The following is a 17,233-nucleotide window of genomic DNA, read 5'->3' as shown; positions in this document are numbered from 1 at the left end:
CACTACCTGCCTACCTCTCATACCTTTCCTAGAGTTAACCCATGTATGTGACTGTACCTGTGACTTTTCTGAAAATGTGTTGCTGGTTAAAGCACAGCAGGTCAGGCAGCATCCAAGGAACAGGAAATTCGACGTTTCGGGCCAGAGGAATTCCTGATGAAGGGCTCTGGCCCGAAACGTCGAATTTCCTGTTTCTTGGATGCTGCCTGACCTGCTGTGCTTTAACCAGCAACACGTTTTCAGCTCTGATCTCCAGCATCTGCAGACCTCAGTTTTTACCCTGAGACTTTTCTCCTTTCCTGTAACAGCCATCCATCACACCCCCTCGCTCTTGTAAATTCCTCACTGCCTCTAACTGTCGCTCCAACCGTTCCATTCGATCTGATAGGATTCGCAAACAACATTTATTGCAGATACAATCCTCAGTAACACATAAACTCTCCCTAACCTCCCAAATCCAAAAAAAGAGCATATCAGTCTACTAAGGGCCATTTTTGTTTCTTCCAAACTACAGACCTATAAAATAGCCCTGTCTTATTCCTCTACAAAACACTGTTCCAGGCCAACTTAATACTTACGCTTTATATTTTTAAGTTTAATCAAGACATATCTCAATAAAACATATAATCAAGAAAGAACTCACTCTATTCACTACTGCAGACTTTCAGCAAGGCTCCAAGGCCACACTTAAAACTATTCACTTATTTATATCTGTGCTGTGACTTCTCCCAAGTTTAGTTGTGAATTTCACTGTTTGTTAATTTTCCCAGATGCACTCCGATGTCCAACGCTACATGAATTCAAATGGCAAAGGTGGTAACTGTGCAGGTTAATTGCTGTGTCAGTTAGCAGTGTGGGTTTCTTTCTCTCTCTCTCCTGTACAGACCATGTGCTGCCTTTGTCTATTCCTCTCCCTATTAAAAGTGCCATTGTTTTGACTTTTTTTTCTCCAAAGTTCCAAAACAATGCAACAGCATATAAAACAATAATTGCTGCTCCTGGAATTCGAGAAAATCACCTCCAATACCTAAAATACCTCAAAAAAGGAGCAGCTATTACAGCCAGACATTTTTCCCGTCCTTCATCTTGGCTTACCCAGATATTATTTGCTTGTTAGATATATTTTTGAAGATTACCATGAGACTGAGATTGACACATCCTCTTCATCAGGACTTCATGTTCAACACTTTCTTCCTTGCCCAAAGACTGTGTGATGTTACCAGATTGGGTGGAAATGAATGCAGCTTCAGCATTAACTCTTTCAGAACAATGGCCTTACATATTGGCTTGAATGACCACTGGAAGTCTCAAAGTGCTTTAAAGTCAAGGATGGGCATTTTTTGAAATGCCATCATTGTAATGTAGGTAAAATTACAATCAATTTACTCACAGCAAGCTCTCACAAACAGCAATAGGATATTTACCAGATATTCTGAGTTGATGATGTTGATTGAGGGATAACTATTTTTCAGGACTCTGGAAAATATCTCTCTCCCTGGAAGATAGTGCCATGGGACCTTTTAAATCACATGATAAAGCTGACATGGTCTCAGTTTAATATATCTTCGGAATTGCAGCATATGTAGCTGTGCAGCACATCCTCAGGACTGCACTTGAGAGTCTGCCTTGATTTTTGCACCCAAGTCCTGGAACTTGGAAGCAGAAGTAAGAGAAGTATAACACTAATGATTTCTGACATTTTATCTAATAGTTCAACAGACACAATTATACCTGATTCAAAATTTATGAGAATTTATTTATATGCACATAACTTTTTTTTCATTTGTCTTTTGATTGTTGTAGAATGCAGAGCAGTATTTGCCCAGTTGTGACATTTCTCAGTTCATTAACCTTCTGATCATAGAATCCCTACAGTGTGGAAACAGGCCCTTCGGCCTGAGTCCACACCAACCTCCGAAGAGTAACCAACCCAACCCATTCCCCTACTCTATTATTCTACATTTACCCCTGACTAATGCACCTAACTTACACATCAATTCTGAGTTTCTGGAAATCTTGGGCCAAATAGAACATTGAACAGTCCACAGCATTGCTTCCTCAAAAATGACATTATAGGGCGGCACAGTGGCACAGTGGTTAGCACTGGTACCTCAAAGTGCTAGGGACTCGGGTTCAGTTCCAGCCTCAGGCAACTGTCTGTGTGACTTTTGCACGTTCTCCCCATGTCTGTGGGGATTCCTCTGGCTGCTGTGGTTTCCTCCCTCACTCCAAAAGATGTGCAGATTAGGTGAATTGGCCATGCTAAATTGCCCATAGTGTTTGGTGCAGGGGTAAATGTAGGGGAAAGGGTCTGGGAGGGTTTGCTTTTTGGAGGGTCGGTGTGGACTTGTTGGGCCGAAGGGCTTGTTTCCACACTGTAGGTAATCTGATCTAATCTTAAAAGAATTATATTCAGCAAATCTGTTACCAGAACTGCTGGTTACAGAGGTCACAACTATGAAACAGAGCAAACTTCTTAATTAAAATTCTGCATTTTTATTCAATGAGTTTTGCAAATTGAATCCACAGACTTACTTTATTTGTACTTTAGGCAAATGTTTCCATAAACACACGGAACAAAGCAATGAACATCGCAAATATAATCCAAAAAAGTTATATTGCAGGATATGGAACTTGCAAAAGAAACTCAGTCACTCAATCAGCCCCAGTGAAATTATCTGAGTCAACGTTAAATCATACAAATGAACACAACTTGTTGGTTACACAATAGGAAAGAGTTTTACTCCTTTTACAGAATACATGCTCAGTTATGATTTTTCTTTTGCTTAATAGCCATTGGCACCTTTATAAAACTGTATGCATATTACAGAAACCTATCTGCTGGGAGTATAGGTCAAATAACAGGGTTCCCATTTCTCATTAATTTTCCACAAAATAATTTATGAATTATGAACCCTGATTTATGAACCCTGCAAGAAAGGTTCCATGTCAAATATAGGATTCAGCAATTTGTCAATTATAATCAGTCAACATTTGTGACTTGGACACAACATGATTTATTGTCATAAGTTCATATTGGAGTTTTTAGGTTAATAAAAGTTATCAAATTGCAGTATAATTTCACCATGGTTGCACCAGCATTGAACATGGATTGAAAAAGCATAGGCATGTAGATGGGGTGTATGCTTTCTGATATGCACTAACAGCAACCAAGATTCCACATTGTAAACACAAACTAGGTATGTTTATATCCTGGTTTCATTTTTTCTATGATTTGGAGATGCCGGTGTTGGACTGAGATGTACAAAGTTAAAAATCACACAACACCAGGTTATAGTCCAACAGGTTTAATTAGAAGCACACTAGCTTTCGGAGTGACACTCCTTCATCAGGTGATTGTGGAAGGCTCGATCGTAACACAGAATTTATAGCCTATAAATTCTGTGTTACTATCAAGCCCTCCAAAATCGCCTGATGAAGGAGCGGCTCTCCGAAAGCTAGTGTGCTTTCAATTATACCTGTTGGACTATAACCTGGTGTTGTGTGATTTTTCACTTTTTCTAGAATGCATGTGATATGCCAGTGTTAAGCCCTCTGTCCACTACTCCAAAGCCAGGGATCATGTCACAAAGGGAAATGCTATACTGTATACAGTATGAAACACTATTATTTGAGAATATTGATGAGGTTTCAAAATTTATTGATAACTTCTTTAAAACTGGCAACAAAAAATAAGTTTTGTTTTCTTCAACTTCCCCAATCTTATTGAGGACTTAATATTCCCTTGATTTTGGTAATTCTAATTGTTTTGGCAGCGCTGTACATTTTTTAAATTTCAGCTTTAAAAAATATAATACAAAATGACAAACAATATGTAAACATGCTAAAGGCACGCATTGTAATGACAAAAATTCTCTGGAGGTATGTGATTGAGTAAGACTCACATGAAGTCATTTAAATGAAATTTCTGGGTAATCCTGAGGGGACTTGAATAAATGTTGACTGGAGTAGTAATCTCATCATTTGGAAGGTAAGGGCCTTTATAGGTAGCATTTGGTCCATGGGATTGCCTGGATTTTTGTAGTCACATGAAGTATGTGGAAAGGAATTATGCTTTACATAAACAGTTTTACTCCCCCTGTTTACGGTTTTCATAGAGTCAGACAGCATAGAAATTGACCGTGTGGTCCAACCAGTCCATGACGCACTAAACCCAAGGTAATCTAGTCCCACCTGCCTGCTTCTGGCACATATCCCTCCATACCTTCCCTGCTCATGTACTTATTTAAGTGTCTTTTAAATGTTGTAACACTGCCCTCATCCACTACTTCCTCAGAAAGTACATACCACAGACGAACCACTCTCTGAGTAAAACATTTGTCCCCATGTCTTTTTTTAAGTCTCTCTCCTCTCACACTAAAAATATGCCCCCCTAATCTTGAAGCCCCTATCCTAAGGAAAAGACATAAACCTATCCATATCATTAACATATCTCTACCCCTCATGATTTTATAAACTTCTGTAAGGTCACTTCTGATCGTCCTTTGCTCCAGTGAAAAATGTCCATGCCTATCCAACCTTTCTTCATAAACTCAAACCTTCCATACCCAGCAACATCTTGGTAAATCTCTTGTGAACTCTCTCTAGCTCTAATAATATCCTTTCTATAACAGGGTGGCAGACTAGACACAGTACCCCAGTACAGGCCTCACAGATTATTGCAAATGCCAAGCTCATTAGAGGGGATTGTGCAGGGGTTTGTATGCGTTTTATCTTGGTGCTTTGGCAATCATGGCTGTGGGCCAGCATTCATTGACTAACTGGTCTTTATCTTGTTCATCAATTTGTATGATCACATGGCTCAGTAACAAATACTTAGGCAGTCCTCTTTCATTGTAAGAAAATAAGCAAAAAGAAACAAACATGCTGCAATTGGAAACAAAACACCATGTAAAGTGATCTAACCAGCTCTGAATCATGTATATAACTCACTTGCAGAACTAAAAAAAATCAAAAGTACACGGACCCTGTCCACAAATAACAACAACAACTTTAAGTTTCAATGATTTCTTCCAATATGTCCTGAAAGCATAATCTCATCAACTGAACTGGTGAATTGTTGGATTTCACCAATTCTTTTTTTAAAAATCGATGTTTCAAATAATACAAATTAAATTACAGTAAAATAGTGAAAGGCATTGGTAGTCATATATAATTTGTCAAAATGCTGCAGAAAAATCTCAACACCTGTTATACTTTCACTGAAGTCAGACAAATTGTATCTTCTGTTTAAATACCTACAAGTCTGAAAGTTAAAACATGGCCAAAATCATTGTTTTGTCAATTATGAGTGCATTTTGTTGATGTTGCTGCAAATAATGATAGGTTGTCTGTCTATTTATAGTGTACAGCTAGAAAATGTAACCCAAAAATAATCAAAAATAAAATTAGCTGTAATTTTTTGAACATTATTGCCTGAATATTTGCTCAAAGTTTTCTCCCCAATTTGTGGTATTCGTAATTCTGGTATTATCAACAGTGTTCCACTTTGAAATATCTACAGATTTGGAGATAAAATGCTGGACTTCAGTGGGTCATGAAGTTCCGATTCCCATACCAACATTTTTGGTGTCTCAGGATAATGGCATACGTAATGACCACACATATAGCTCAACTGCCCCAGGCTGATTTCAGAATAAGGGTAGAAATTTTAAATTGGAGCTACCCTCATGGAGTCAAGCTATATAGCATTGCCTGATGAATTGTTTCAATGGCACCTTAGAGGACTCATTAACCTTGGGGAGTAGGGGATCCCAAATCTGAAGTCAGAAACTTGTTGACAGGTAAGTTCTAAATAGTTGATGATTTCACATATCCAAATGTAATGGAATGGTAGGGAGTCAGTTAGCTAAGGTGATTCATTTGCAATGCAAAGTGAGGCCAACAACATGGATTTAATTTCCACATTGGCAAAGATTACAAGAAGGACTATTGTTCTCTCCCTCTCCCATCACCTGAGGCATGGAGATACTCAGATTAAACTGGTCATCTCACTTTCTAATGAGAGAACAGTCCAATAATCTGGTAAGGCGATAATGACTTTACCTTTAATATAACTGTGTCAAATATGTTTTAACAGTGATTAATGATAGGGCGTTGGTCTTAGTAGATGAGTTACCATCAAATTGACTGGCATTGTGAAACTGGAAAGCCGTCAGGTATATTAGAGTATGTTATCTAATGAACAAAACAGTCTTGTGATTTAGGGTTCAATGTGCAAGTTGGACCCTACACTTCAATTTTTCTTTGATTAACAGGGCCGTCACCAGTTCAACATTTAAAGCAATATAACAATTGAGTTATTTAGTCAACAAGTTAGTCATGTGTTTAGGTTTGAATGGCCATCTGTTCATCTAACTCAAATGTTTTAAACCATTTAGCTCTGAAAGCTTTGTGTGATGAAATTTCATTATGAATGTTTCATTGAGCTTCAGATGCCAATAATGAATTCAGGTAGTAGTGGTTCTTGATAATTATCAAGGGAAGAGTGATCTTTATTTTATTTGACAATCTTATGATACAAGATGATTACAGTTTTTGAAAAGAGGTTGAGAATGACTGTTTGATTATTTTGATCATTTTATGACCACTTAAAGGGATGAAGCTTTTTTTTCCAAGTGGAGTTTGAATAACTGTTTATTTTGACAGTTTCGTGACCATTGCAACACCTTCATAATGCTATTATAAAGTTCTGCTGTAGTATACACTTTTGTCAGTGAGCACGCAAAGATAATGGGGATTGTGGAAGGGATATGGGTGTGGATGGGGGTATGAGGGCATGCAGGTGAGGGAAGAGGGCTGAAAAATTCATTTACAGAATGGAGCTGATGTTCCAGCTGGCCTTCTAACCACTCCATACAGCATCTGCATTCTCTCATTCCCATCTTGGACTTGCTTCAAGCGATGTTGGCCCTAACCTCCAGATTGCCTCCACCATCTCACCTTGAAAATAGCATGGACTGGTAATGCAAGACAAGAGGTGGGCTGGTATTACCAAAACAAAAATCTCCAAACTTGCAATTCCTGCCTTGAAGATGAAAATCTGGGTCAGAATCTCCATTCTTGATCACATCAATTCAGGGTCATTCAACACATTTCATCTACAATGGACTGCTTTGTGCTGGTGTTGTTATTTAAGATTTTGGGTCTTTTTCATGTCCCAAGATCGTATAATCAACAAAGTTTGATATATATTGCCAACACACTTATAAACCAAAATCCTTTCTCTTCTTCAATTGGTGCATGGGTTTTCATTCACATCTGAATGGCTTAACTTAGGAGAGGATCCTCAATTTAACAGCTGGCTCCAAAGTTAGCACTTCCAACAATATAGTTTTCCTTCATCATTGCAGTGGCATGTCAAATTAGATTATTTATGTTTTGAAATTGGGCTTGAATACACAGACTTTTGACTTAGGAGGGAAAGTGCTTTCAAATGCAGTATATCAAGATAACTTAAAATATAAAGATCATCTGTACAAATGCCTTTTAATTCTGGAGGTCTGTTAGTTATATCTGCAGTTGACAGATGGTATATTGAAAGCTATGGATGGGATAATGGGCCCAAATTTCCAAAATAACTTGGTGGAAATTTTTTAAAAAGTTATATAGTCCCACATTTGAAATGAAAAGCGAGACCCAACCTGACAATTGGGAACCCTGGCTGACGTTTTACCAGTAGCCTCAAAAGAGGTAAAAAGTGGCCACTGTGTAGCCTGCAGGAAGCTGAAGAGGACGTCTCCATGTCAAATCATCTGTAAAGGCAAGCTAAGCATTCTTATTTACCTTTTTGGAGTCAGTCCAGGAGGTTCTGCAAATAGAGGGGCTCATCAAAAGCTGTAACAGGACAGCTACATAAAGGAGGCATATTGGACAGAACCAGGGTTTATTTAACAGCAACCTTTACAAAACCAATAAAATGCCAGTAGGGGGCAGGTAATAGCTGCTAAACAACAAATTAATTGTCTTAATTGGTCACCTGCCTCAGGTTGGCAGAAACCATTCCAATGCTGTTCATAGGGCCTCTTGTGGTAATGTCGCTACCTCTGAGCCAGAAGATCCAGATACAAATCCCAGCTGTTCCAAAGCGGTGTAGTAAAATCTCTAAACAAGTTGATTAGAAAATATCTCTCTGGCAGTTTTTTGTCCATGGAAGTATCCTGCATTGTTAGGAAGACAGGAGAAACCCCCTCCCTACCAAATTCCAAATGCCTTCTTCCACTATTCAGATAGGTCTCCCATTCCCCAGCACAGCTCTAAAGAGCTGGTATAATCTAACCTGTGAAAGTCATCCAACCTAGATGTTTCCCTGGATATGTGGTTCCACTAATTGGAATTTGAAGAGTAACATTAAATAGGGAGAGTCCTGGAATAACCAGTTTGCAGCAAATTGCTTAGCCTTCAGGTATAGACAAGCCATTTCACTCTTTCCAGACCTATGAACTTTGACCATTTTAAAATTTATATTGATAATGGAATGAGGCATTTTCATATTAATCAGTGAATATAATTTGCATATGATGAGCAGAAAAAATCTTAATCTTTTCTAAATGCTGGTTAAAAGCTTCTCTTCGAAAGTAAGTACAGGGTATTCTATTCCTTTGAAATAGTGTAGTAGTATTCACGCAGCCTGTGTTCCACAGTGACAAATCCTGGCCGATCATTAGCTCTGGAGAGAAGAAAGAAAATGCACAATAACTGCATTTTTCAGCAAGTTAACCTGGAAACAAAATTACACATCAAGCTTTCCCCGAGCTGTTATTGGCAGATATTGTAACTTGATGTCATTTGCACTATGCATAAGGTTTTGGACTAATGGTACTAATTAGTCACACAGCATTTAAATTCTTCCAACATTTTACAATGATAAACACCTTTTCTCTTTGGTGGCCATTGCTAGAAGGAGCAAAGATCAGCTTTCATGATGTCAACTGGAAATTTTTCAGCAACTGTATACAATCTAGAGATGGGCAGATCCACTGCAGAACTCAGCTGAGTGTCTCACTGCTGAACAGGAGCATATGCTCCTGATTTTTGTCTGATGATGTTGGACTCCAACTGTACGACCCACTTTTTTTTGGATTAGTGGTGCTGGAAGAGCACAGCAGTTCAGGCAGCATCTGAGGAGCAGCAAAAAAAAACCCCGACGTTTTGGGCAAAAGCCCTTCAGTGTTGAAGGGCTTTTGCCGAAACATCGATTTTGCTGCTCCTCGGATGCTGCCTGAACTGCTGTGCTCTTCCAGCACCACTAATCCAAAATCTGGTTTGCAGCATCTGCAGTCATTGTTTTTACCCTGTATGACCCACTGCCTTGGGAAAGCTACCATATAATCAAAGACTCCTTCCAGGTCACTTATAATCTCTTCCACCCTCTTCTGTCATTCAGAACATAAAAGTTTGAATACATGTACAACAGATTCAAGAACAGCTCCTTTTCTGCTGTTAACAGACTTTTGAATTGATCCCTCAAATGTTGGTTTTGATCTCTCTCACTGTGCATCTTCACTGTGGCTGTAACACTGTATTCTGCACTCTGTTCTCCTGTATGCATTTTGTATGTTATAATCTGCCTGTATATCAAGCAAAACAACACTTTTCACTATATGTTAGTACAATGATAACAATAAATCAATCAATCCTATGAAACATCTTGGGCTGAATCTTATGATATTTTGGCTAAGTATCACTTTTGCTAAGTTTTATGAAAGGTTTCTGTCCATGAGGCTGTCTGAATTTTCTTATGTTATCATCCCAAATTTGTCCTTTAACCTACCATGCCCTTATCACACCTCCCTTATCAGATGTTAGCTGGATTCTATCAATTTCTGTAGTCAGAAGAAATCGCTAAAGTATGTATGTTCTAGAGTAGACCACGATCCTTGGCACCAGCACCATTTTTAAAAGGCTGTTGCGTATTTGGCCAAATACTGACACTCTGGAAATATATTGCACATTTATTGATATTTTGCCTGGTGAAGAAGGAGACATTTGCAGCCTGTTTTGAGATCCTCGTGAATGGAGTGGTGCAGAATTTGGTGTGAAGACTACAGTATACTACCAGACTTGTTGGAGATTGCCAACCAGGTCAGTTATCTGAAGGAGTACCCAACATTGTAGAAAGAAAGTAATCTTATCTTTGCTTCCTCACACTCAATCAATTCTGTCACTACCCAACCCTTCCACCAAGGCACTCACTATTTTGTGCAACATCTTCCCTCACTCAGCTTCACATTCCTAATAACCCCACATCATAAACCCTGCTTGGATTCTGCACCTCTCACACTTAATGGAGGCATCTTACATCTTTTCCCCAAATGCACAAGTACTAACATCTTTGTCATTTAATTTCATCTTACTCAATTTCTTTCTTTCTCTCAGGGCAGAAAGAACCCAAATTTGTGGTGGGATACCAGTCATTTGGTCCTCATCCCTTATGGTGAAAAGGTCCTGATCATGATTGTCTCAAATGGTTGAATAACTGCTCAAGCCAAAATTGAATGACTGCCCTTGACTTAGTATGCCAAGACCACACAGTTAAAGGGTGTCTCACATGTTATGACTGAACAATACTCTACTTCAACCTTCAGAAACAGCCATATAAATTTAGGCAAATGCAATGTATCTACTGCGTACACTGCTGGCACACAGCCCAGGTGTAACAGAATATGGTAATGTGCAGCAACATGTCTATCACCTTGACTGCTGACAACCAAAATAAAGTGCTTGACTTTGTGCCTGAACTAAAAGGCAAGACTAAGCAAAGCTGGGTAGGCAAAGCAGAGTTACAATGAGAATCCAAGAAGGTACAAGATTACAGTGAGTGCTAAGAGAACAAATGAGCAGTCCTGAGATATAACCTGGTCTAGCCGGACCTTCAGTACCAGACAAGAGCCCTTAAATAGAATGCAGGAAACAGGGATTATGAGATGGCAAGTACCAACTGGTGAGTCACTTGAACCATTGGAAATTAATCTAGGAAAGGAAACTATGCCATGCTAGAATGGACTAGAGAGAAAGTTAACAAAAGAACATAAGAATCAGCAGCAGAAGCAGGCAAGAAACTCGTTTATTTAGAAACTGGGAAGGTCAGTTTCCTTTCACTGTTCCCTTGTTCAGTTTCTGTTTTCAACTGCTTCAAAAACCTCTACATGGAACATAAGAAATAATAGCAGGAGTAGGCCATTCAGCCCTCAAACATGCACTGTCTTTCAACAAAGTCATAGCTGATTTGCATCAGGCCTTAAACCCTCTTTTGTGCCAGCTTAATATAGCTCACAACTCCAATATTTCAAAATCTATTCATCTCTGAATTCTTTCAGTGATCTAGTCTCCAAAATTCACAGGGATAGAAATCTCCAGACATTCACTACCCTCTGGAAGAAGAAATTCCTAAACGTATCAGTTTTATGTGGGTGCATCCTTATATGAAACTTCCCTTCTAGTGGAAACATCTATCCTTTCAAGTCCCCTTGGATTTGAGTATATTTCATTAAGACAATCGAGAAAGTTAATAGAATACTGTTCTTTATATTGAGAGGATTGGGGTATAAGGATAAAGACATTACACTGCAGTTATCCAAAACCCTGGTTAGAGCCTGCTTGGACAATAGTGAGCAGATCTGAGCATCATACCGTGGGAGGATACATTGGTGTTAGAGGGAGCACAATTGGGTTACATGAATAATACATGAGAGATTATACAAATTAGGCCTCAAGGATTGTCTAGAATTTTGAAGGTTAAGGGGTGATCTGATAGAAATCTTCAAGACATTAAAACAGGAAAATACTGGGTAGATAAAGATAAACTATTTCTAAAGTTTGAAGGTTATAGATCTCAGGGGTGTAGTCTAAGAATTAAGGTCAGGCAGTTCAGGGGAGATGCTAGGAAGTACTTCTTTATACAAAAAGTGGTAGATGTTTGGAACTCTTCCAAAAATGACTGAATTTTCAATCTGAGGCAGATCATTTTTTGTTAATTAAAAGTACTAAGGAAAATTGGCCAAAGGTCAGCTTGGGAGTTAGGCCACAGACAAGCCATGATTTCACTGAATGGTATAACAAGCTTGAGTGGCTAAATGGCCTACTCCTGTTCCAATATTTATATAATCCAAATAATTATCCAATGACCTCTTGAATGCCTGAATTGAACTTGTCTGCACCTCACTCCCAGGCACCATACATTAATTACATGCTGAGTGAAAAGGTTTTTCCTCAATTCACACTTGCTACTTTTGGAGATCACTTTAAACTTATGCCCTCTCGTTCCTTTTACAAATGGAAACAATTTCTCCCTATCTATTCTATCCAGGCAGCTCATGACTTTGCAAACTTTTATCAGTCTCCTCTCAGCTTCCTTCTCTTCAAGGAAGAGTCCCAAACTCATGAATCTGTCCTCAAAACTGAATTTCAATGAATATTTTTTGCTTATAGTACATAACTCTGAGGCCATCCTACCAATGACCTCTTTTTCTTGCTATTCCTTAATTCTATCCAAACTGAGTTGAAATTGTGGTCTGCTCTACCTGTAATCACTATTCATCACTGCACTGGTATATTAACAAAGTTATTTCATCATCTTTTCCTTTTTGCTTATTCTTCCAGAACTTTTACCACTTTTGAATGTAGAGTTCCCAGAGTAGTCACCCTGCAACCACATCTCCAAAACAGATATTAAGTCATTATTTTTATTTCTATTCATAACATCAATGTCTCCAGCTCTAATACTATCACAGCACCAGCAGTAGAGGCCATAACACCAAATCATGCTAGACGACTCCACAGGTTAGGGCGGTTTCATTATGGAGGGATGCCCAGCACCATATGAATTAATGACCTTCTCCTTTTCTTCAGGTAAGTTCCACCATCTTCTTATCAATATTGCACACATACTCTCTCTGCTACTATTGTAATATCCTCCCAAATCATGCCAACCCTCAACACCATTAATCCTGCATGCCCTCTCCACTGTCTACTTACCCACTCAGGATACCTCCCCACCCCCACACCAACAGTAACAGCAGTGCCACCTTCTTTTCATCTTTAGTAGAAACTACTTCTCTTTCATTCCAGGAGAAAAACAACACAATATAGCAGAAAGAGGAAAGATGTGTGGTGCCCTGCCCATAATTCAGATGAGAAGATGATCCTGACTCTACAGCCCTAAGAAGTACCTGAACTGGTATCAGAGGCAGCAGCTGATTTACTGTGCCAGGATCCTTTGAGTAAGATCTGCTTCCTTGACTTTAGTGATACATATTGACAACTATGACAAGCTTCCTAGCTACGTATCTGCACTAAACAGCAAGGAAAGACAGTAATATGAGCCTTCTATCTCAGGCAAATGGGGCAAAGTGCAAAAAGGCAAGGGCAAGGCAATGCAAGGCAACGATGCTGTGAGCATCCAGGTAGTCTCAAACTGAATTTGCAGTATGACAGCGTGAAAAGCCTAGAAGTGCAGCTGATCCAGTCTAGATGCCGGATGCAAGGCCCTGAGAACATAGTCCTTTCCATAGCATTATAACTGGTCTGAGATATAGCATTAAAGTACAAAAATGTCATATTTGGATCAGTGATATGCCATGAAAGTCTCAGAAGCTGACAAGTCAGATGCTAATGATTAGTGCCTGTAGAGTGTTCCCTGAGATATTGGTGCTCAGTTTCCAACATGGAGCGTCTTCAGAGCAAGTAGACAATAGACAAGTGGTGAGTTTATTCCACCAGTTACATATTTTGGTCTCCTTGTCAAGTTTTACCAATGCTAGCATATTTTTTGAATTTGTTTAAAAGGCTGAATATTAAGGAGGTGGGTTGTGCTATTAAAAAGGCATTTAACAAATGTTAATCCTCATCATTTGGGATCTTGTCACTGTCTAGTGAACATTTCACCAAAGCATACTAAAGCATTAAAGATAGAGTGAGATGATCTTGACATCGAAGTGGGCCTCACAGTACTTGATTCTGCCTCACATCTTACCACAGACCATATTACTCAGACTCCCGTAGGATTCTGCCCCAGGTTTTATGCTGTTAACTGAAACATGAGGAAATTACTTACCTGTATGTCCAACATTCTCGCATCAATTCATACATTTCAACAGGACATCTCGCTGGAGAATCCAATCGACTATTTGATTCAATCATTTGTACAACCTCTTGGCCTTTCATTCCCTATGCAGAAATCAAATATTTAATGGACTCTAAGTTGCAAATAAGTACACTGAATAAGTAGATGGTTTTCATAGCATTTAACCCAAGAAAGTGAAAGATCACAAGCAGATACCTGAGGCTGAATTTTACCTGATGTCATTGGGCATGGCTGGAGAGTGAGAGCAACTGAAAAATGGGCAGGTGTGCACATTGGAATAGTTGAGAGGTTCCACAGAGACAGATATGGTGTACATGGTTTGGATACTTGTAATCTTGTCTAACTAGTTAATGCTAATTGTACCTATTGCCATCATGCAATAACCATACCTTAGCATTTAACTTAAGTACCTATTCTCATTAAGACTCTTTGGAGCTCTATCATCTGCTACTGTTACTTAGACAAGTCTTTGGACTCACCAAGCCAGGGAGCATTGGTGGCTGCCAGCCATTCCAGCTAGTAACTGCCAGTAGTTGAAAAACAAATCTCAATACGACAATGGTTATCACCTATAAAGCTGCTGGCCTTTGACTGGCTAGGAGGAAGTAAGGACTGCAGATGCTGGAAATCAGTCAGGAATGTGGTGCTGGAAAAGCACAGAAGGTCAGGCAGCAGGAGAATCAACATTTTGGGCAAGGGCCCTTCATCAGGAATGAGGCTTGTGAGCCAAGGGGGTGGGGAAAGAAGTGGGAAGGAGGTGGGGCAAAGGGCATGGTAGTTGAGAGTGCAATAGGTAGATGGAGATGGGGGTAATGCTGATAGGTCAGAGAGAAGGGTGGAGCAGATATGGAAACAACCCTCATGAACTGTCTTACCTGTCCATCTTCCTTCCCACCTATCCGCTCCACCCTCCTCTCTGACCTATCAACATTACCCCCACCTCCATCTGCCTATCATACTCGCAGCTGCCTTCTCCCCAGCCCCACCCCCTTGTCATTTATCTCTTCACCCCCTTGGCTCACAACCTTCTTCCTGATGAAGAGCTCTTGCCCGAAACATTGATTCTCCTGCTCCTTGGAAGCTGCCAGACCTGCTGTATTTTCCCAGCACCACACTCTCAACTTTGACCAGCTGGTAGCTCTTAGGTGCAGGATATCTCATGAGAATTTGAGGCCCTGGCAGCTGGCTTCCCATAAGCAATTTGGAATTTTATTCCATTGGAGCTCTGGGTTTAGTTCAGCATTAGTGGCCAGAATCCCTGCCATCAAGATAGATTGCTCCCTTTGCACCCAGTTTCATAATATAGGCACCCCATAATATAGGCAGAGAATAATACACAAATATTAGTTGTGTAGCTGAACCTGAAAATAAAGTCAAGAGAAGGAAACTAATGGATTTACTGTGAGTAAATAATTGCACTTGAGATGACAAATTATTAGTTTAATGTCAGTTGTGCAGAAGCTGCTAAAACACATCACTGGAATAACTTAGTTTGTAAAAGTATATGCTAATCAGGAAGAATATCTGATAACAAAAACAGAAGTTGCTGGAAAATCTTAGTAGGTCTGGCAGTATCTGTGAAGGAACATTAGAGTTAACGTTTCAGGTGCAGTGATCCTTCCTCAATATCTGATAAACCTAGTTACATTTTTTAGGTGGTCATTCTCTTGGTGATGGGATACGGTCCATGGTTATTCTCTAAATGGATTGCTAAAGCATTTGCTGATGTTATGCAGAAAAATATAAAAATTTGAATGTACAGTAATTGGAAATAAGTTTGTGACATAAGTTGGGAAAAGGAGACAGACAAAGGAAATATCCCCAGATTGGTGGGGTGAGGCAAGAGGTTTTAACAACAGATATTATTAGGGGTTCAAGTTTTCACCACATGCATTTACTTGGTTGAGCTATTTATTCTCACCAGTTACATTTCACTCTATTAAATTATTTAATTTCCTATTGCAGATTGCATTAGAAAGCGCTGATTATTTTTTGTTTTAAAAAGTCATCAATTTCTTCATTATTATTGGATCGAATTTTATGATGTGTCCTACACTTGCAATTATTTAATGGAAACAAAGGGAGGCATTAAGTTGTTTAGGTAAGAACATACATTTGTGAATGGAAATGGATCAGTGGGAGGGATCAGTGGGCAAAATTACAGCTAATTGGGTTCAATGTCAGATAGTGTGATGTGACTTAATTGAGGTCTTTAAATGATTAAGGAATTGCAGAAGATGGATACAGTGAAATTAATTCCTCTAGAGTGACAATCCAGATAAATTAGGTGAACCAGGAGTGAAGTCCAAAAGCACTTTTGAACACACAGCACAATTTTCAACTCTATTGCTTAAATGGTTCAGAATGTTAATTAAACTGAAATTTACAAACCAAAGTCAACTTCTTTAATAGGCTATAAGTCATGTAGCAGAAGTATCCAATTCAACCCATCAACTCAGCTCCTCTATTCTATAAGGGAATGGCTGATCTGATAACCCTCAACTCCACTTTCCTGCCTTTGCTCAATAACCCTTGATGTGCTTTGAGTAAAAATCTGTTTACCTCAGCCTTGATTATTTTTCATGGCCCAACATCTATAGCTCTTTACAGTAACAAATTCCACAGATTTACTACCCTCTAAGAGAATAAATCTCTCTTCATCTGTCCAAATTGGGAAATCCCTTACTCTGAGCCTATGCCCTCTGGTCCTATACTCTCCCACAAAGGAACAACCTCTCAGCATCCAGTCTTTCATGCCTCCTAAGATTTTTATATGTTTCAATAAAGTCTCTCTTCTTCTAAACTCCAATGGGTACAAGCCCAACATACTTAACCTCTCCTCGTCAAAAAAAACTGCACACCTATATCAACGTAATGAAGCTTCTCTGGATTGCCTCCAATGCCAGTAAATCTTTTTTTAGATAAAGCAATTAAAACTATTCACACTTTTCTAGGTGTGGTCTAACTTGCACCTTGTATAGTCTTAGCAAGACTTCCCCAATTTTATACTCCATTCCATTTGAAATAAAGTCCAACCATTCCATTTGCCTTCCCTATTATCTGCTAAATTTGATTGTCAACATTTTATGATTCATGCATGTAGATGCCCAAGTCCTTTTATGCTGCAGC

At 39.1% G+C, this 17,233-nt stretch overlaps 1 protein-coding gene across 3 annotated transcripts in view; it reads right to left on the bottom strand.

The window, feature by feature from the left end:
- Positions 1–5,252: 5,252 nt before the first annotated feature.
- The window catches only part of syk (spleen tyrosine kinase), a 171,375-nt gene continuing 159,394 nt past the window's right edge, over positions 5,253–17,233 (bottom strand). For all 3 annotated transcript variants that reach the window (XM_060838700.1, XM_060838708.1, XM_060838718.1), the window contains 2 exons: positions 14,075–14,187; positions 5,253–8,689 (listed from right to left, as the gene is read on the bottom strand). In XM_060838700.1, coding sequence (XP_060694683.1) covers positions 8,614–8,689; positions 14,075–14,187 — 189 coding nt within the window. In that variant the 3' untranslated portion in view covers positions 5,253–8,613. The remainder of the gene's footprint in view (positions 8,690–14,074; positions 14,188–17,233) is intronic.

Source organism: Hemiscyllium ocellatum, chromosome 2 (assembly GCF_020745735.1).
Source record: "Hemiscyllium ocellatum isolate sHemOce1 chromosome 2, sHemOce1.pat.X.cur, whole genome shotgun sequence".
NCBI classification, from domain to species: Eukaryota; Metazoa; Chordata; class Chondrichthyes; order Orectolobiformes; family Hemiscylliidae; genus Hemiscyllium; species Hemiscyllium ocellatum.
Note: the sequence above shows the minus strand (reverse complement) of the source record. Positions and strands in the feature narration are given on the sequence as shown.